Source organism: Fusarium graminearum, chromosome 1 (genome assembly GCF_000240135.3).
Source record: "Fusarium graminearum PH-1 chromosome 1, whole genome shotgun sequence".
In the NCBI taxonomy this organism is placed as follows: Eukaryota; Fungi; Ascomycota; class Sordariomycetes; order Hypocreales; family Nectriaceae; genus Fusarium; species Fusarium graminearum.
The window spans coordinates 2531551-2550308 of NC_026474.1; the positions used below are offsets into that span (position 1 = coordinate 2531551).

Sequence of the window (18758 nt, forward strand, 5' to 3'; positions counted from 1 at the left end):
ACCTGCGCTGGAGACGGCAGATATCCATAATTAATGGTCGACAGGGTCAAGGTCTGGGGTAGTTCCGATCAAGCCGATATGGGCTTTTCGGACCTTTGTCTGTATCAGGACTGTTTTCCATCTGTTTATATAAAAGCCTCGTGGAGAATATGCGGCTATAATGTATACTATCTAGTAGAGGAAAGGCTCTCGTGGTGGACGTTAGATTAGACGGTTCTGCCGAGCATGATTAGCGTTGTAGTCTATATCCCAGTTGAGTTTATTTTGCGAATCCGAAAGACGTGACTGCATGTTTAGTTTAAATCCACCATATAACGGGTCTTGGAAGATATAGGATGGATCGTTTGATTGTGCGAAACCTGCTTGTTCAATCTTCTCAACGATCTTGTTGGGTCGAGGCTTGGTCATGGCTTTGTTTGTTTGCTTGTCTATCTCTTGGCAGGGATAGATAGCAATCTAGATCGACCCAAGTGACATGGGACATAACAAGTAGATTTGAGTCGACATAATCAAAGGACGCTAACTAGGCAAGATGGAACATGGAAACAGCAAAATCAGTAGCCGTTTGTCCATACGCTGACACGTATCTCATATGAGTGCTCAGGTCATGGCCTCCAGCCTCACAGAAAGGGTCTCCTGCATCACAGAAAGACATGGTCTTGCCAGAGACGTATCGGCATCCATTTGGTTTTTGGCGAGAGAATACCTGTCGATTCGAGTCAGCATTTATAATCTTAACCTGAGATATCTACTGCTGACTTACACCATCACCCTTGCTGCTCCCAACGTGAAAGGCCTGTCCCTTCGTAGTACTCGGATCGCCCATCAAGACAATAGCGGCAACTATTTCCAAATAAATGAGCAAATCGAGAAATCCAAGCTTCTATGGGCTGGTTGTTTCACTTACCTTTGTTAGTAATATTAAGAGGCTGTGGCTTTGTAGCTGGGAACCCGACTGAACTCACACCACACATAACATCAGCGGCGATATGAGCCCCCTATCACTATTCAGTCAGATCTATTTGTATTATAGGACAACACAGTCGACCTGCCTGAGAAAACCCAAGGATAATCATCTTTGTTTTAGGGCAGAGTGTAGCATGCTGCTTAACCACTTTGGTAAGAGCTCTGACACCCTCAGTCTGAGAGGGTTTGTAGGGGTCGTATATGGCTGGATACTGTAGGGAACTTATATACGAGTTGGGAATTCTGCTCGAGATACGTTGGGCGACAACTCCGATGATTCCGGGCCCTTGAGGCTCGAGACTACCTCTGATGACTATGATATGCGCTCCAGAGGTGCATGTTAAGTTTGTGACAATATTGCATCCTCTAGCGGAAACAAGAGTGGCAAACAGTAGCAGATAGTTGACTAAGAAGAACATACTGTGTGGTTCTAAAAGTAGTATCTTGAGATTGGTGATGGGTCAATGCAAGATGTTGATCCGCAAAAATGACAAGGGAAGGTGCAAACCAAGTAGAAAACCCAGACAAACAAGCCTGGGTTCACAATATCAGCCATGGCTACGTCTCATGCCATCTTTGTGCATTGCAAACAGCCTCAACTGATATATGGTGTTCATTTATACCACGACAACGCACAGCAATGTCCTCTGTCTCACAGCCAAACGAATCAACATATAAATAAACCCAGGACTGACGATCCAGTTCCGAACAAGCTTTCTAGGATTTAAAAATTTGAATCAAACTCCCCGAAATTACCCATGTATTAAGAAAGCGTGGTTAGCCGATTCGTCATGTCTCATTATTTGGCGTTTCAAACGAAAAAGCAATCGTGGGTTTTTTTCAGACCTCTCTAAATTGCGGGACGGGGTAACCTCACTTCACACTTACACAAACAAGCCCAGTTTACCATTTTTAACACCGACATTTCATCTGATTCGTTTGTACAATGCCACCGTCTACTTTGGAAGACTTGGTGAAGGCACCGGAACATCAAATCAGGGCTATCCTTCACGCCCACTAAAACACCCAGACTACTCCTCAAGTCCTTTACTTAACTCAAAACAGATCAAACACCACCAATTGTACTCACAAGTAAACGAAAATGTCAATCTCATTGGAAAATGAAATGGTCCATCTGGCACCAGAGCATCAACTACGCGCTATCCTCCTCTCGTTGTGCGACGACTCGTCTGTATGCAAACGCGCTCTTAACCACTACGGCGCTCTCAAAGCCGCCGACAACCCAACCACCGGCCTCAAGCGCAAAGCCTGTAACGATTTATTCGTCTGTGTGCAGTGCGACGAGGTGTATACAAATGAAGATAACACCAATAATGTCTTATCGCTACCATCATGGTGCGTTGAGTTAGCTGCGGTTGGCAAATACTAACACGAAGTGTTTTAGGAGATCTTGAAGTAGACGACTCGGAGGATTTCTGGGCTGATCACGATGAGAATTGTCACGGCGAGATAGACACGCCTGAGATGCGTGAGGAGGTGCCTGATGGCTTCAGGTGGTCGTGCTGTTCAAAGTTAGGTGGCACCGGGGGTTGCACCAAGGGAAAACACCAGGCTGATCCAGCTCGATCGCAGCGAGGTGGTGATGTTCCAGCAGGCAGCAATTTAAGAAAGAACCATGGCTCTCATGGTGCCCCTGCTGAAAAAGAAGAAGAAGAAGATGATGACGACGACGACGATAATAGTAGCGGTGATGAGGACGATGACGAGGATGACGATGAGTAATGTAACCTTGGTAGTATGTAGTATATACTCGTAAAATGATGGAAAGTATATGCTTCAAATGTCAACTGTACGTACAAATATTCATTCATCTAGTCTTAAAACCATTTCATTTCAAATAAGGTAAAAAGAGATTCCAAAACTCCAAACCTATGGATGATGTTGCCCAACGGATAATTGCTGCTGCCCACTTCGCACGCTCCGCCGACACCAGCAAACAGAGATATAGATATCAAGACAAGAGCCAATGAACAATGCATAAGCAAGCCCCTGGCTTTTGACAAATATTACATGACATAAAACGTTAGAAGAAGTCTTGTCCCAAATCACCAGGGTTTCGTTAATAACCCGGTACTCCGTGCGCCTGAATGCACTCCAATAACCTTTCATCCCCTGCAACCTTTGCTGTGTTTCTTCGGCGACATTTGTCATTGTGTCACCTAGAAAATTTCCAAATAAGTAAAATGTGAAACAGTCGTACCCAGACAGTGATCCTTAGCCAACATCGTTGATAGCTAACGACTTGTCTGTGGAATGCCGCCCAAGAGGTGTTGGCTCCGGCAATGCTGCACCGCCAGGGCTAACGTGCCTCAAGCTTGTTCTCGAGGCACCATATGTATCTGGATCGCGGGATTCTCATACTCCCATGACGGGCACCTTCTTGTTTCGCTTGCCCAGCAGGGTTGCGTTGTCCAAATTGAGCTCAAAGGCTCCACGTTGGCGGTTACGGTCGCGGACCTGCTGTCGAGCTGCCGCAGCGACAGCCGCTGAGTGCTGGCCATAGCCCTTCTCAGTTCGCTCCCGCTCGCGACCCCGAGACTGTTGTTGTTGTTGCTCCTGGTCTCGGATGTTGGCCTTTCGCATGCTCTGCTCGAGAGCCTTGGTCGCTGCGTTGGGCTTGGCATCATCGTTTTCTTGGCCGTCGATCTCCATGTGGTCTTCGTCTTCGTCTTCCTCGTTGAGGCCACCGAGGAATCGTGCCGGTGTGCCCTTGGGACCAATCTGTGCCCTTCGTTTGCCCTCTTCTTCCTGGCGATGCACGGCGTAACCGACATCAAACACCTCGCGCAGGTTAACAGCACCAGGAGATCGGAAGTCGTATCGTCGGCCAGCTTCCTCAAACTTGGTAGCATCAAAGGCGCGGAGCATACCATCAGCCTTCTTCATCTCTTCCCGAGGAGTAGGCCCGTTTCCGGAAATCCAGGGATGAGCCAAGAACTCGGTGATCGTGTAACGCTTCTCAGGATCCACGGTCAACAGATGGCTGATAAGGTCCTGGGCAGACTTGGAGATCTCATCCCACCAAGGAGACAAGAAGGTGTACTGGCCCTTGGCAACCTTCTCAGTGAGCACCTCGATACTCTCATCGTAGAATGGTGGGAAACCGCAGAGCAGAGTGTACAGCACACAACCCAGAGCCCACATGTCGACTGACTTGGAGTAGCGCTCGTCCTTGACGATCTCAGGTGCTGTGTAACCGACAGTTCCACAAGGTGTCATGGTCTGGTTGTCCCAGACAATCTTGGAAAGACCGAAGTCGGCAATCTTGATGCGACCAATTCCACCGGCACCCTGGCCAGGGATGAATTCACCCTCATCGACCTTGTCCTCGTCACCAGGCTGCTTGGGCTTAGGGTGCTTTGAAGGCACCATAGGAATGGGCTCAAACAGAATGTTCTCAGGCTTGATGTCACTGGTAGGGATGTTAGCGATGTTTCCAAGGACGTGCAGGGGCGAATGACGTCAGGAGGGGCATCACCACCTCTGACATCAACCATCAGCTCAGGGGAGGAATCCAACGTACCGATGAACGACGCCCTTCTCTTCGTGGAGATATTCTAAAGCTTGAGCGACCTGAAGAATAACGTGTCGTGACAATTCCTCGCTGAAATATGTCAAGCGAACAATCTGGTGGAAAAGCTCGCCACCGGGGGCAAGTTCGAGGACGATGTAGTAGTATTGTCGGGATTCGGAAAATTCGACGAGCTTGATAATGTTGGGGTGGTCAAGCTGACGCATAATTTGGACCTCCTTGAGGATATTTGATCGCTGGTGACATGTTAGTATTCTACCAGGCATATCCGCGAGTCTGAAGGCTGGCCATCGCCGCCGTCAAGACAGCAGAAACTGACTGTGGGCGGGATAGCAACAGGCCCTGAAACAAAAGGAAATTGTAAGAAAGAGCTTCTCGCACCTCTGCTGCCTTCGGGACTTTCTTGAAGTCCGGATGTAAATGTTTGTTTCCCTATAGAAGGGGACAACCCCGTGTTGGTAAATGGGGACCACAAGAGAAAGAAAGAAGAATTAAAGAGCCAAACGCATAAATCATCAAACACAAGGAGAAGGGCCGCCAGATACGGAAAGCCCGGTCATGCTTACCTGCATGCTGTTCATCTCGTACTTGCGCACGACTTTGATGGCAACTTCGCCTTGTACGCCTGTTGTATCGCGAGCGCGGTAGACATTGCTGAAGGCGCCGTCGCCCATCTTGTCGACAAGCTCCCAGCGCTCGAGGCCAGGGTAGCGAGGGAATTTACTCTTACTAGCATTCTCCTCAGCAATAAGCTTGGCGAGCTTCTCATCGTCAACGCGCTTCTTGCTCTTGCCGCGTGAGTACTCGTCGTCGCCATAATCGTGGCCGGCGGGTTCTTGTGAGCGTGCGTAAGTGCTAGGGTCTGAAGCATTCTTATGCTGGACTGCAGGCGCTTGCTGCTGTTCTGTCTTTCGTGGGGCCTCTTCGGGGGCGGCACGAGCTTGCTTGCCTGGAAAAGTAAATATCAGAGTCTGATTATAAAGCAAGCCAAAGAGGCAGAGGAGCATTGTGGAACATACCGTGTCGAATGAAATTCTTAAGTTGCTGGATGGTAGACATGGCTGTGAAGGTTGTCGCTAAGGCGCGACAATTCGCCTTTAAAAGAAGAAGTTGGGAAGCCTTGGGCTAACTTTGGCGACGAGAATTGAATTGGATTAGAACGTCTGGGGAGCGTTGTGGTTGGTTTTAACAGGCGATACAGCTAAGGACGGATCTGGCTGATCTAGTCTATAGCTGTTCCGTCTTGAAAGGTCGTGCGAGTCGTGATCGTAAAACGTGCGCTTTTGTTGGCGTGGGATGTCGCAAAGCGCGGGCAATATTATTATAAAGACGAAACGGAATTGTCTTGACAGAACAGGGCTGGACTGAGGACGATGCGGGGTTTAGCAGCTCTACTCTAGAGGACGCGGGAGCGGTTCTGTGTATTGGCGTTCTTGCTGTGATGGCGTCGTACAAGTCGTGATAGAGAAGAGATAGATATGTGGTACAGTTGGTCTGGCTTTTGGTTTGTTTTTATCAAAAGTGACACGGGAGATATGGGGGAAGAAAGAAGAGAAGTCGTCGAGAGGGAAGAAACAGGAAAAGGGAAATTGGATAAAAACTGCCTTGCGCTGGGTGCTGGTGGTGACAAGAGCCCGGTTCTTTTTGACGGGGGGGAGGACCGAGATTTGAGAGGTGACGGAAGGGAAAAGGTGGGCAGCCCACTTTCACTGGCAGCCCAGATTTTAGCAGGATTCTAGGCCAACGCCAGGCGAGTTGAGTGGGGATGGGGGCGTTCCCAGCGGGAAACCTGGAAGCACACAGGGCCCTGGTTTCTAGGTACTGCCTGTCTGACAGGCTCTGTGAATGCCGTGGAGGTATGGATGTAACACTCAAAAGGATGAGTGCACGAATAGGAATCCGGGAGAGTGAGGTCACTGGATGACTGGGAGAGCTGAATCAATCTCTGTGGAGTAAGATTATCTGCCCTGAATGCTTACAAGCTGGTGGAATATCCTATCTGGCTGAAACAGTAACAGTCCTGGTAAAAGGTGAATGACGATGGCAATAAGCTAAGAAGGACGAGGTAAATAGTGGTGATAGCGGGGTATATTCAGTGGTGAGACTTGTCGTGACGTTGACAAGCAGCTGCTTCTAGACGCGAATGTTTAATTTTCGATGCAACCGAACTGGAATAGAAATTGCAGATGATTTGTTATTAAAAGAGCAGAGCCTCTTTATCGGATGACTATCACTGATTGATTCTAATAATATGTCTATACCCGTCGTATTGACGTTATGCTGTCAAAAAAGATTGACATGTATATGAAGTCACTGAAAACGACAATCAGTACAAGACGCCCCGCGATAGCGTCACAGCAGCCGCAGCACTGCAACTGTACTACAAACCACTACTGTACAAAACTGTCAGTGTCCCTCTCTAGCGGGAATGACACACGCAAGAAGGGGTCCAGGCCGTCTCGAAGGTGTCACACCCACGAGGACGGCAGCAGTGATGATGACAATGATGGCATCACCTTTTTCTGTCCTCTTCTGTTATTAATTCACACAGTCTATGCTTTTGCTAGGATGCGATGCATGTGCTCTGCTTCTAGTGTAGCTGGCATCATCATTTTTACCGGATCATCTGGCACATGGCCCAAGAGGCTAATACCTCATAACTACATCCGTCGTTTCTTTTTTCAATCCATCGCTGCTAGTACTAAAACCTCCAGTAGAATGCAAATAAAGCACCCGAACATGACAGAACCCTTGCATTGTTGATGTTATTGCGATAGCACGTAAATGGTTCTCCTGGCGAGATCTCCGGCCTATGACGCCGGTGACGACATCACACTGTCTCATAGTGGATATATGCCAGATGTACCCGCCCAATTATAGCTTCTCATAAGCCCTGTGATGTCTTGGCTCTCGGTGGCGGCTGTTCCAGTGGGTTGGCCGCTGAGGATGAAATCACCAGCAGCTTCAATTAATACAGGACAGCCCTTGAGCTTGCTACTCCAAGGTTCCCCGGCCCGGGATAGTTTCCATTCCACTAATGGAGCCCAACCTTTTATTTCCCCTTACGAGATGGGTTTCTCCTGGTGAGCTGTTGTAATTTCAAATCTTTAAGCCTCTTTGTTTGCGAGGTTTTGATCGATTGATAACTTTAGCCTCCACATCAAAACCACTCTTATGGTAACATCACCTTTACATGCCATATCCGTCGTATTACTCTATTCAAGGAGATCTTACACTCAGCGAGTCATTGATATATGGCCACCTGTATCACAGTATAGTAAGTACCCTCTCACTTTTGTAAGAACTACCTCACTGTTGTTTCTCTATCCGTGCATGCTTCATCTATTGACAAGAATGAAAAATGTTGGCCCCTGAATGCTGATCATGACGATGCTGCACCTGATTACTGTCTAACCCCCAGAACAGACCCAATTTGCTATTATTATACAGACAACTGCAGCCAGATCCAAAACCGGCTTTTTTTTCTGAGACCAGCTGGACTTTGCTTACTCAATAAAGAACATGAACTTCGGCCTCGGGATAACACAAGAATTAATTCAGATTACTTGGCTTTTTGATGTCTGCCGTTGCATGCTGGCCCGGTCTGGATCTCTATTTCAAACCCTGGCTGCATGCAAAAGAAAGCCAAGGTTGATAATACGCCGTGTTGATTGGGTTAAATACAGCCAGGTCTCATTGCTCACATGTCAACATAGGAACATGTGCTCCGTTTTTAAAAGCAAAAAAAGAGGCCTCTGTCGATTTGACGAAACAATTTCGTGGACAGTTGGTTGTCTCTTTCATCCGGCCTTGGTTTGTATGGTCCGAGTCCTCCGTTGACACAGCCCATCCTGGTAGTGAGGAGCTCTGTGTGAGGTCTAGACCATCTATCGTCCCATTTCCGTGGTGTTGCCAGTCGCAGTACTTTACGCACCAATGACGCACCTGACAGTATAACTATATGTCTGTATCTCTGATAAGCACTGCGATGTGACTGAAGATTCTCCCTTAGTGCCCAACTTTCCCATTCAATCTTCATGACACAACTGGCAACCTCACTACTCACCCACTTCTCCAACTCACACAGTACTCGAGCTAGATATACCAGGGGTTTTTAGTAAACTGCTACAGTAACCTTGAATTATGCTTCTTGGCTGGACGCTATTCCTGGCAACTTGAGTTATTATCTGCAGCTCAGATCTCGGCACTTGCAAGCGAGCGAGTTTGAACGACAATCTGAGCCAGGAATTTTTATGGTAACTACCACTGGATTGGAAACCCAGTTTCTGAGCCATCATTTTTCAGTCAAACAACGCGATGCACTTGAGTCTGACAAGTAACATTGAAGTATATACAGAACTGTATGTATGTTTGAAATACAGCTCGTGAAGCACTGGGTTTCCGCTACCTGCTTTGCTGGCACAGCCCCATAGCGCTAATGTGTATGAATGTCGAACTCATTGAAAAACGTCGCAATAAACAACACATGCGAGAAATCGCTTCCTACAACTTGTAACAACGATAAGGCACCCCATGTGCTTCAGCATATTCCCTCAACTGCCGGTTCTTCCAGCCATAAAATAGTCTCAGGCCCAAGGCCATCACAGCAACAAATAGGAGCAAAGCAGCATTGACCCAATGCCCTGTTGTAAACCCGCCTTGTCGTTCTGATGTTTGATAGATCCAAACACCAGGGATCTGCCCGATTCCACCACCGATACTAACATTGAGGGCAATAGCAAGACCCGTGGAAGCGGTTGTGAATACATTGGAACTAAGCCATCCGAGCATAGGTGGCATGCATGCGAAGGAGCCAGCGGTTGCCATAATGAGGCCTCCATACCGGGCTTTGTATGAATCGGCTGGAAGGGCGGCCGATACAATGAAACCAACGGCACCTACAGTTGCAGCCATGGCTGTGTGAATTCCACGGGCGTTGAAGTGATCAGCAGACCAAGCCACCAATACTTGACATACTGCGATATAAAGTTAGACGGATTTCAATCCACGGTGACAGAGGACTCACCATAAGCAATGGCCCATGGAGGCACAGTCATCAGCTGTGCTTTCAAATCAAAATACCCTAACCCAACAGTAATCGACGGTGCAAACAAGCTCAAACTGGCAAATGCAGGTCCAGAAGCAAAGTAAATGGCGTAGTGAGCGTACAATCGCCAGTCCATCAGGGTTTCCTTGGCCTCGGCCCAATTCATAGTCGGGTGTGATTCCTTAGAACCCTCATAGTACAACCGGTGAATGGCCATGTCTTTCTCAGCCTCGGACAACCACTTTGCCCGTTCCGGGTAATCGGGCAAGAAGAAGAGGACCAGAAAAGCTGCGAGACAGGACGGGATGCCCTCGATGATGAAGAGCCAGCGCCAGCCAGAGAGACCAGAAACACCGTTCATGTGACCAATGCCATAGGCAATTGCGCCGCCAAACTAAATTGCTGTAAGTGACATGCTAACCGAATAAGAAAGGAAAAACTTACTGCACCAGCAAGAGTCGCAGATGCAAGGATGAAAGCGACGCTATAATTGCATAGTATAAGCATATAAACCGTTGCGAAACGCCACAACAAAGGCTGTTAGAGGCCGAGAATAGCAAAGACTTACCGAACACTACGCTCGTCATGCTTGTACCAGAAAGTCAGGTAAAACACCAGTCCAGGAAACAATCCAGCCTCGAAAACACCCAGCAAGAATCGCACGGCCGTAACGCTACCGAAACTGTTTGTTGCAGCCGTAAGAATTGTCATGGCACCCCAGCAAAACATGAGAAAGGCGAGCCATCGGCTGGGTCGGAGCTTCTTGAGGAGCATATTGCTTGGAACTTCGAAGACGGCGTACGAGACGAGGAAGACCATTAGGGAGATGACGAACTGATGGTCAGACATGTTGGTTTCGCGTTGCATGTCGTTGTTTGTCGACGAGTTGAGGATCATGGCATTTCCTATATTCGTTCGGTCGAGGAATGAGAGGAAGTAGATGGCGGCCGATAATGGGATGATGCGCATGTCTTGTTTCCAGAGAAGACCCTTCTCGAGCGGGCTCATGGCCTCGCCATAGTGAACAGCGACGCCCTGAAAGAGATATTGTTAGACACGAGAGACATATCCGGGGTTTGTTGCTATGCGCGCATGTAGCGCAAGGCATAAGGAGAGGTGGGTATGTACATCTTCTTTTCCGAGAGTTGAATCGACATCGTCAACGGCAGCCGGAGGAGGAAAAGGCACCGGGATGGGGTCCTTCTCCATGGTCGCCATCCGGCGTATTATTTAGCAGCGTAGGCCGCGATGGAAAGGTGGTGTTGGCGGTTCTGTTGATGGTAAGATGATACGAGCCGTGGTCGAGATCGACAGGAGGGGGGGCAAAAAAGATGACCAGACGTTTTTGTCTTGTGATACAGTAACGGTACTGTTTCAATGCTATACGATTGATCCTTTTTCGGATGATAAGAGATAAGATACGAAATTCAAGAGAAAACCGGGAAAATGTAAGATGAGAAACAAACGCCAAGAGTGGGTTATACCCAGTGTTATATGTATAGAGATCTCGAGGCCCCCGGAGACGAGGAAAGAGAGAGTCGAAGCGGAGCAGGAGCAACAGCAACCGAAGTGGGTTATAGAAGGTTGATAAAGAGGGTGTCAATGGGTGAGTTTATTTTTCTGGGCGTTTGGCTCTTGACTCTTTTGGGATCCACGACATCGAATAAAGACGAGGCAAAGACAAGCAAGGACAAGCTTTGAGGTAGGTACACAAGACAAGACAAGACAAGACATCCAACAGGTTGGATCATGAAATGCGGGGGGAAGCATCGGCCTTTTTACAACCTTCTTTTTTTTTCGCTTTGGTCTTTTTTCTTGTCGTCTCGCATTGCCTTTCGAGGATCGAGGATCCACTGCCGATCAGATCACCATTTGGCTAAGTTTCTTCGGCATTGCTTTGCTTTCAATGACTCGCCGTGGCGCTATTGACATGATCTATCCTGACTCTAGGTTCCCTTGTTTTCTTGGAGTCGTTATCTCGCGGCTGTGTAGTCTATTAATTCCTGTTGACCGTTAAAACCGTTCAATGTGCTGTACAATGCTAAAATACCTATTGTAAGCTGGTCGCTTCCCGGTTTGACAACTCACCCTTCTCAGTAAGCGGCGATACGACGCTCGTTTAGTCTCTCTCGTTTCAATAACTCGTTGTTACACCACTCAATGCCCTTTTCATGTAGATGTAACTGTGATTGTGATGCAAGTAACTCTACCCGCACTCTTCACGGAAGGCCTCTCAAAAATGATTCAGATTATCCGATTGTATCTCGTTCGCTTCGTTCTCTTACGTCTTTCTGTCTCTTGTCTTTGGGAGCCCCCACCCATGCATGATCTTCACTCGTATATCCGAGCCGCGCACGCGACCCAACAAGGTAAAATTTTGAATCAAGACGGATTCTCATTTGCAGGGCGACTTAGACTCGAAGTTAGAGTCGAAAAAGAAAAAGTCATCAAAAGTGGAAGCTCCGCTTTGGCAATCCTACTGTAGGTAGGTAGACTGTCAACTGTGACACAAAAGCCCAAACCAAGCGGGGGCATAAGACAGGGAATAAGATGCCCAACCCAATGCGTGAGCCATTCTAGCCGTAATGGCCCGATTACCTTATATAAAACGTTTTCTTAATAACCCTTTGCTAATTTGCTAGTTTCTTTCCAAATTGCCATTGAATTTTCTATCCTCAATCCGCGACCCATTTTGCTTGTTGTACAACTTGGTGATGGCCTTCTCAATGGCAGGTTCTTCGGCTCCGGCTTCCCGGAGTGGGGGGTCCGGTGCCGGAACTTGTGGAATCAGGATGAAGATCATTTGCCTGTTCACAGACCACAGCAAATCGTGCTGTCCAGTCAGAAGCCCAAAGTATCCTAGATAGGAATCCCGAAGAGAAACAAGGTCATCAATTGAGTCTTCCCTGTTGCATTAGTGCAACCCACCCCCATGGCACGTCCTCCATGTTCAATTCCATCATCGCGAATCTTCCAACTACATGTCCGACGTTGGGTCTGAGTGGTGTTCAGCTGATCAATTCATCGATCGATTTCAGCTATACTGGACTGCAATATCTGACTACATATCCCCATCTATCCATCCATCCATCCATGCGATGCATCATGTCGGTAAAGGTTCAATAAACCCCGAGCAAGCTTCCCTATATTGACATGATCAGCGTATGTATCTATCACCGTGACATCCGCCAATTCAACTATGTCACTTGACCACTGCACAATGACGTTAATACAAGAAACAAATTGATAAAATTGTTAATCCTGTACATCCGATCTAATCTTCATCCATCTCTTCCTCTGATGGCCAGACGAACCACGCCATGACCATACACAGCTTCAAACCAGCGGCGATCCACAGGGCTCCTGTGATGCCGACAGAGCTCTGCGCAAACAAGCCACCTACAAACACACCGAAAAGAAGAAGCAAAGGCGCAGCTGCACGTTGATTTCTTGAAACGTTGTCAAGCGCAAACAGATCTTTGTCCGAGAACAAGTCACAATACACACTCGTGAGGACAAGACTGATGAGTGCGTTTTGCTTCAGAGCTCGACTCGCAACCGCCTGTCCGCAGCTCTGAAAGGCCATGAGCACTATCGGCAGCAGCACGTTCCACGCGAGGCTGTCTGGGTTTTGACTTGGTGGGCGAAACGTGACGATGAGTGCCGCTGCGATGGTAAGAAGGGCCTGAAGGGCAAAGGAAGCACAGAGTACCCAACGGCGTCTGGGAGAGAAAAGACGGTGGAAACGGGCGAATAGGAAAGACCCGAGGCAAAATGACGCGATAGACAGCGCGGATTTGTACAGACGAGGACCAGGTGTTGATGTCATGAAACTTGCGAGGCCGAGACCGACATAGACGGTATTTCCTGTTGCTTGTTAGCATTTTTCCCCTTTGAGATATGACTACTACTGACCAGTTTGCATAGACACAAAGGTTCCCCAAACCTGAATTGAAGAGCTATCAAGCAGTCCAGTCACAACATAGCAGATAAGGAGCACTGCGTCTGCCCACGAACAGGATAATTCGTGTTGCAGGCGATGCGTCCAAGTCTTCTTGTTCAAAGGGTTGATCGGTGAAACTCCTAGCAATGGTGTTTCCTCATCTCTCACGTTGTTGCTGGCAGTGCCAGACACTACTACTCGTACCATGACGCCGATCGAGATGTTTAAAAACCAAGGTCTCTGTGCCTCAATTAAGTAATGATGAGAAAGTGTAAGGATGTTTCAAGTGAAACGTTTGAGAAGGCGCGAAGTTCAAAGAAAGATTTGGTGCTAAAGACCCTTATGACGCCAGCCGAGTACTGTAAGCGAACCGGTTGTTATCGTATACCCACTTTACGGTAGAGGAAAGATCAAGAAAACCGCCGAGACGATGGTTCAAATCAGTACTAGATTCGGCTTAATTGTTGATGAGACGAATACTTTATGTTCTGGTACGATATCGTTGAACAGGCCTTGATGAGAGGTTTTCTTTGCACTATGGATATTTTTCTTGCTCTTGAGAGTAACTTCTGTTTAGGAGGTCTTGTGCGATGGTGACGCCTAGGACATACACTACACCTCGGACGGCGTCATACATAAACACTAGCATCCATGTAGGACAAGAAGGCGGTTGAGGATAAACTACCTACGCAATACCTAAAAATAAGTATCTTGGTGGAGGTGAATATTCCTCTTCGTTACGGTCGATAAACTTGCACGAAGAATCCAGAAAAGTGCTGAAATAACTGTAAGTTGTGAGCCCTCCTCAACCGACTTTGACAGGATAGTGATATATAACGTCGCGACATAATCTTGATAAATAAAGAAGAAGAAAAAAACTGTTAATTGATCTTGGGAGCATTTTCTCGGAAGTGCAACAGTAGGTAGGTAGGGTAGGATAGGTCATAGGAGCTATATTCAGTCTCGATAAAAGTATGAATAATATATGAACATGAGAATGGTCAACTCATCACGGTCGACCATGCCTACCTAGCCACCGATGGCTTGAAAACATCTGCATCGGAACATAAGGAGATCGGAGCAGGTAAACAAAACACTCGTGTTTCTGATATTTTCCGCAAGATTCAATGATCCGTTTCGCCGCCTTGGCTCGTGGTTGGGTCTCTTAATAAGCGGCACAGCAATCCTTCAGAGTCGTGTTTAATGTGACAGGCTTTTGTTGATGTTTCGTCTCGTCTCATGAATGCAGCTCCAGTAGTTTATCACTTTGGGGAACCATTGGCTTTTTATCTCATCTACCGATTGATAAGAGCGACCAGACTAAGAACGAGGAGAACAAAATGGAGGCCTCAGAGAAGTCAAGGGTCATTATTAAACATGTGATATGAATTTATATATTGTGGTCATGGAAATTGGAAATGGAGTCTTTTGAAGATCCAACAAGGGGTCTCGACCATGCTCCCGGTACGCGGTCGCTTCGGGGTTTAATAGGATCCGGTAGAAGGAATAAATAGCTTCCAATCTATTTCGCGAGATTATGTTGTCCCTATAATTAGTCAATTCTAAACGAGAGCTGAAATTGAAGAGTCATAATTATACACTCGAATGATGTTTATTTGCTGTTATTGGGATAGCTGTCATTAGCGATCAATAGCCTGGCTAGCATCAATGTTCAGGGTCTCACGTGTAACTGACACCACTGAAGCACCCCCTGAGATATGCCCGATGTCTTCCGCCCAGACCATAAGAGGAAACCGGGTTTCCACTAGACCCAGTTCGGTCCCTCTCCTCTCTCTCGCCTGCCTAGTAATATCGTCAAAGAGTGAGCGAGGCTGATTTCCATCTCATCCAATACATACCTTACCTAGACATTACACGACACAAGCTGAATAGGGGCACGAATCAGCTTCAAATTCTCGTTGGTGTCTTTGTTTTTTCTAAACATTCACTCAACTCATCAGTTCCCAAGTTGACAACACGATTGAAGCATTCGATTTCATCTCATCTCTCATAACGTCATTGTTATTGTCAGCATCAGAATCTGTCTGCTTTTGAGCTGAGCCATCAGCCATGATGCTCAAGTACATCACAAAGCCTACGAGAAAGGGCGTCGCTGATGCTCTACTCATACTGGCTTTAATTGGAAGCGTCATATCAGTTATACTCGTCTTTATTGTCTTTATCGCGGGTACCACAATCATCCGTGGCGATCCTGACCATCTTCTCTGGAGGCCACTGGCTCTAGTATCAGTATGTTTCACCAAACCTCACTTTTATCTCATACATCTCATAGATCAACTCTTTGAGCTTCATTGCCTACTTTCCGGCTCTTCCAAATAACTAACAATTGCTCAGTTTGATGGTGTTATCTCCAACAATGACACCTCGCGCTTCTTGGTGCGCCTACACTGGTATGCCAGTTCTTTTGGATGGGAACATCCCACAGCGCCCAGAGGACTTCCCAAGGCTGGAATTACGTCTTCTGGACTACGATATCACTCTACTATCGTAAACGATCTTCACCAGATTGCTTCAACACTTCGGCTTCCTGAAGATACCTGGAATTGCCCCAAGCCCGGCCCATATGAAGACCCGTGCGGCAATATCTTCTTTGAGGCTTGGCGAAGCTTTTTGGCTAGCGGGGGGCTCCCCATTCCTAGCTGGAACGTTTGGATTAACATTGTCGCCGCCCTTTTGCTGGGCACCATGGATATTTTCCGTGAATGGATTATCCCCAACAGACCTCACTGGATGAAGTGTCGATGCATCATTGGCAAGCGATGGTGCCCTCTTCCCAAGGGTAGCAAGGAAGAGATTGAGCAGTTTGACGATTACGTCTGGGACAAGGTGCGCCTTGCCTACTGGGCCCTTTCGGCCGGTTTCTTCGGCATCGCGGCTGGACACACATGCCTCAATTCGGTGTTCTTTGTTCGTTACTTGAGCTACTTCGAGGAGCGATTACCTGATGGCATCAGTATGCATGGGAGGAGACGACTGGCTTCCGAGATCCTGCTCTGGGTGGCTTTTGGTATCAAAACTTTTGGTGCACTCTGCATGGCAGTTAGGTGGAAGCTGAGCAGACGGCCAAGTGGCTGGATGGATGGACAAAACCTTGGTCGTATCGATCGTGCCAAGCCGAATGGCACAGATGGGGCAAAGTACACTGATTAGGCGCATGGATATAGGACGACAAAACTGTTATACTTGATGATTGTTAAATAAGGGAATATAGACGGATCTTACATTTGGCCTTGTATCTGGCCCAGCAACTGAAAATGCCATACATTATCATGAACCACTACAGGCCACGAATGATAAACTGTGAGAAGCCAACTGTCATGAGATTTAATAAAGGAAATCATTCTACTCCAAGTATGTATGCAGTTAGACTGCAAATATGCCAAGACTAGTCTGGCCTTATCTCCCCGCGGGGAAAGGTCTTGTAGTTTGCCGATCTCAACGACCGGGCCGGTGCAGGAAGTGTTTGGGGGCACTCTGTCGGTCTCTATCCCGGCATCTGTACACCGGCTTATATGAAGGTAAAGTTATTCCTGCATGCAATTGACATTCACCAGAGATCCCCTTTGATATGATTTAAGCCTATACTCTATACATCCAGCCAAGTTTTAACTTAACCAACCTAACGATGCTCTTATCAACACGTTTCCAAGCCAGAGCCCTTCGGCAACTCATCTCGAAGCAGCCATCTCGCTCAATTAGCACTTCTGCCGCCAAATCACTGCTCATTACTCCCTCAACACAACTGACTGCCAAGTCTCTCACAACTTTCAACTCTTCTACACCTCGCTCAGCATCTTTTGCTACCAGTGCCGAAGCAACTGCGGAGCCGGTGAACACAAACTTTGCTGCGGTTTCAACAGGCGGAATTCCCTACCCCGGTATTCCTAATATTGAGGACCCTTATAAGAAGCGCCAATGGCAGCTCGAGCACATGGCGGGTGCCTTTCGTGTGTTTGCCCGTATGGGATTTACTGAAGGAGCGGCGGGACATATCAGCGTGAGAGATCCCGTTGACCGTAATACATTTTGGATTAACCCGTAAGTTCAATCCTTCACCTTGTATCTGTTTCTTTGTTGATATGTTTGCTGTAGAATGGGTGTTCACTTTGGTATGCTCAAAGCAAGTGACATGGTTCACATCAACGAAGATGGCCAAGTTATCGGCGGTAATCGTGTAGCTGTCAATGCAGCTGGTTTCACAATTCATTCAGCTATTCACAAAGCCAGACCCGATGTTGACGCTGCATGCCACGCGCACTCCAAATACGGCAAGGCATGGTCGACTTTCGGCAAGCCTCTCGACATGATCAGCCAAGACGCATGCATATTTTACAAGGACCACAGCGTATACTCCGACTTTGGAGGCGTTGTCTTTGAGGACGACGAGGGCGCTCGCATAGCTCAAGCTCTGGGCCCCAAGAACCGATCAGTTATTCTTCAAAACCATGGCTTGTTAACAGCTGGAGGAACTGTTGATGAAGCAGCGTATTTATTCTCCCTCATGGAGAGGACGTGTGAGGTTCAGCTCTTGGTTGAGAGTACCGGATTACCTAGGAACACTATCAGCGATGAGGCCGCCGAGTATACGTACCGATATAATGCTGACCCGGTAAGTTGTTGTATCTATGAACTAGCGAGTGTTTTAACTAATTTTGTGAATAGAATACGTTATATACAGAGTTCCAGCCTGACTTCGAGTATGAAGTTTGGAAATCCAATGGAGAGCTTCAGTCTGGGGTCAATTAAAGTAGGGCAATAGCAAGACAATACAGTGGCCTATAGCGTAGATATAGAACATTATGTATGTTTATCTTAACCACAAGGCCAACATGTGTCCATTCCTACTTTAATGTTCTTTTGTTATCAGGATTGTAGAAACCCTGATACTGTTTGCCTAAAACTAGTATAGTTATTATGCTATCTTAGACCAGAGACTGTCTATATTATAGCCTGTATTCATTAACATTAACTCCAGAATCTCAGCCTCTCACAACTTGACAAGTACTAACCAGTAGAAACATCACTTACCGCTCTGCTCCCCAAAATTAAGGCCACCTCTGGATGGTGTTTCCGCTTGCAGTCTATCCCAGGAACTAAAGATTGAACTCTGTCTTTTCGCTTCCTACCATTTGCTCATATAAACTTTGTATATCGTGTGGTAGATAAAGCCGATCAAGCCCAGACTGCAACATTTAATTCGATTCTTATAATAGATTTCGGGCATCTGA

At 47.2% G+C, this 18758-nt stretch overlaps 7 protein-coding genes across 7 annotated transcripts; 3 read left to right on the top strand and 4 right to left on the bottom strand.

Moving 5' to 3' along the window:
- Nucleotides 1-523: 523 nt before the first annotated feature.
- On the bottom strand, nt 524-1522 carry FGSG_00784 (uncharacterized protein; the record flags this gene model as incomplete). Its single annotated transcript, XM_011318193.1, has 5 exons — nt 524-706; nt 764-843; nt 908-998; nt 1388-1396; nt 1475-1522. 5 exons carry the CDS (start codon nt 1520-1522, stop codon nt 524-526), a joined length of 411 nt encoding a protein of 136 aa, XP_011316495.1.
- A 546-nt stretch (nt 1523-2068) lies between these two features.
- FGSG_00785 (uncharacterized protein) lies at nt 2069-2709 on the top strand (the record flags this gene model as incomplete). Its single annotated transcript, XM_011318194.1, has 2 exons — nt 2069-2322; nt 2364-2709. 2 exons carry the CDS (start codon nt 2069-2071, stop codon nt 2707-2709), a joined length of 600 nt encoding a protein of 199 aa, XP_011316496.1.
- Nucleotides 2710-2811: 102 nt separating this feature from the next.
- FGSG_00786 (serine/threonine-protein kinase srk1) lies at nt 2812-5578 on the bottom strand (the record flags this gene model as incomplete). The annotated part of the gene is made up of 5 exons (XM_011318195.1): nt 2812-4399; nt 4511-4755; nt 4901-4921; nt 5086-5468; nt 5539-5578. The coding sequence occupies 5 exons, from the start codon at nt 5576-5578 to the stop codon at nt 3343-3345; spliced, it is 1746 nt and encodes a 581-aa protein (XP_011316497.1). The 3' UTR covers nt 2812-3342.
- A 3300-nt stretch (nt 5579-8878) lies between these two features.
- Nucleotides 8879-10830, bottom strand: FGSG_00787 (uncharacterized protein). The gene is made up of 5 exons (XM_011318196.1): nt 10695-10830; nt 10135-10601; nt 10011-10050; nt 9546-9960; nt 8879-9495 (listed from the first exon to the last, which is right to left on the bottom strand). The coding sequence occupies exons 1-5, from the start codon at nt 10773-10775 to the stop codon at nt 9023-9025; spliced, it is 1476 nt and encodes a 491-aa protein (XP_011316498.1). The 5' UTR covers nt 10776-10830; the 3' UTR covers nt 8879-9022.
- Nucleotides 10831-12840: 2010 nt separating this feature from the next.
- On the bottom strand, nt 12841-13716 carry FGSG_00788 (uncharacterized protein; the record flags this gene model as incomplete). The annotated part of the gene is made up of 2 exons (XM_011318197.1): nt 12841-13433; nt 13482-13716. 2 exons carry the CDS (start codon nt 13714-13716, stop codon nt 12841-12843), a joined length of 828 nt encoding a protein of 275 aa, XP_011316499.1.
- Nucleotides 13717-15470: 1754 nt separating this feature from the next.
- FGSG_00789 (uncharacterized protein) lies at nt 15471-16801 on the top strand. The gene is made up of 2 exons (XM_011318198.1): nt 15471-15759; nt 15865-16801. The coding sequence occupies exons 1-2, from the start codon at nt 15580-15582 to the stop codon at nt 16678-16680; spliced, it is 996 nt and encodes a 331-aa protein (XP_011316500.1). The 5' UTR covers nt 15471-15579; the 3' UTR covers nt 16681-16801.
- A 354-nt stretch (nt 16802-17155) lies between these two features.
- FGSG_00790 (uncharacterized protein) lies at nt 17156-18276 on the top strand (the record flags this gene model as incomplete). Its single annotated transcript, XM_011318199.1, has 3 exons — nt 17156-17568; nt 17758-18139; nt 18193-18276. The coding sequence occupies 3 exons, from the start codon at nt 17156-17158 to the stop codon at nt 18274-18276; spliced, it is 879 nt and encodes a 292-aa protein (XP_011316501.1).
- Nucleotides 18277-18758: the final 482 nt, after the last annotated feature.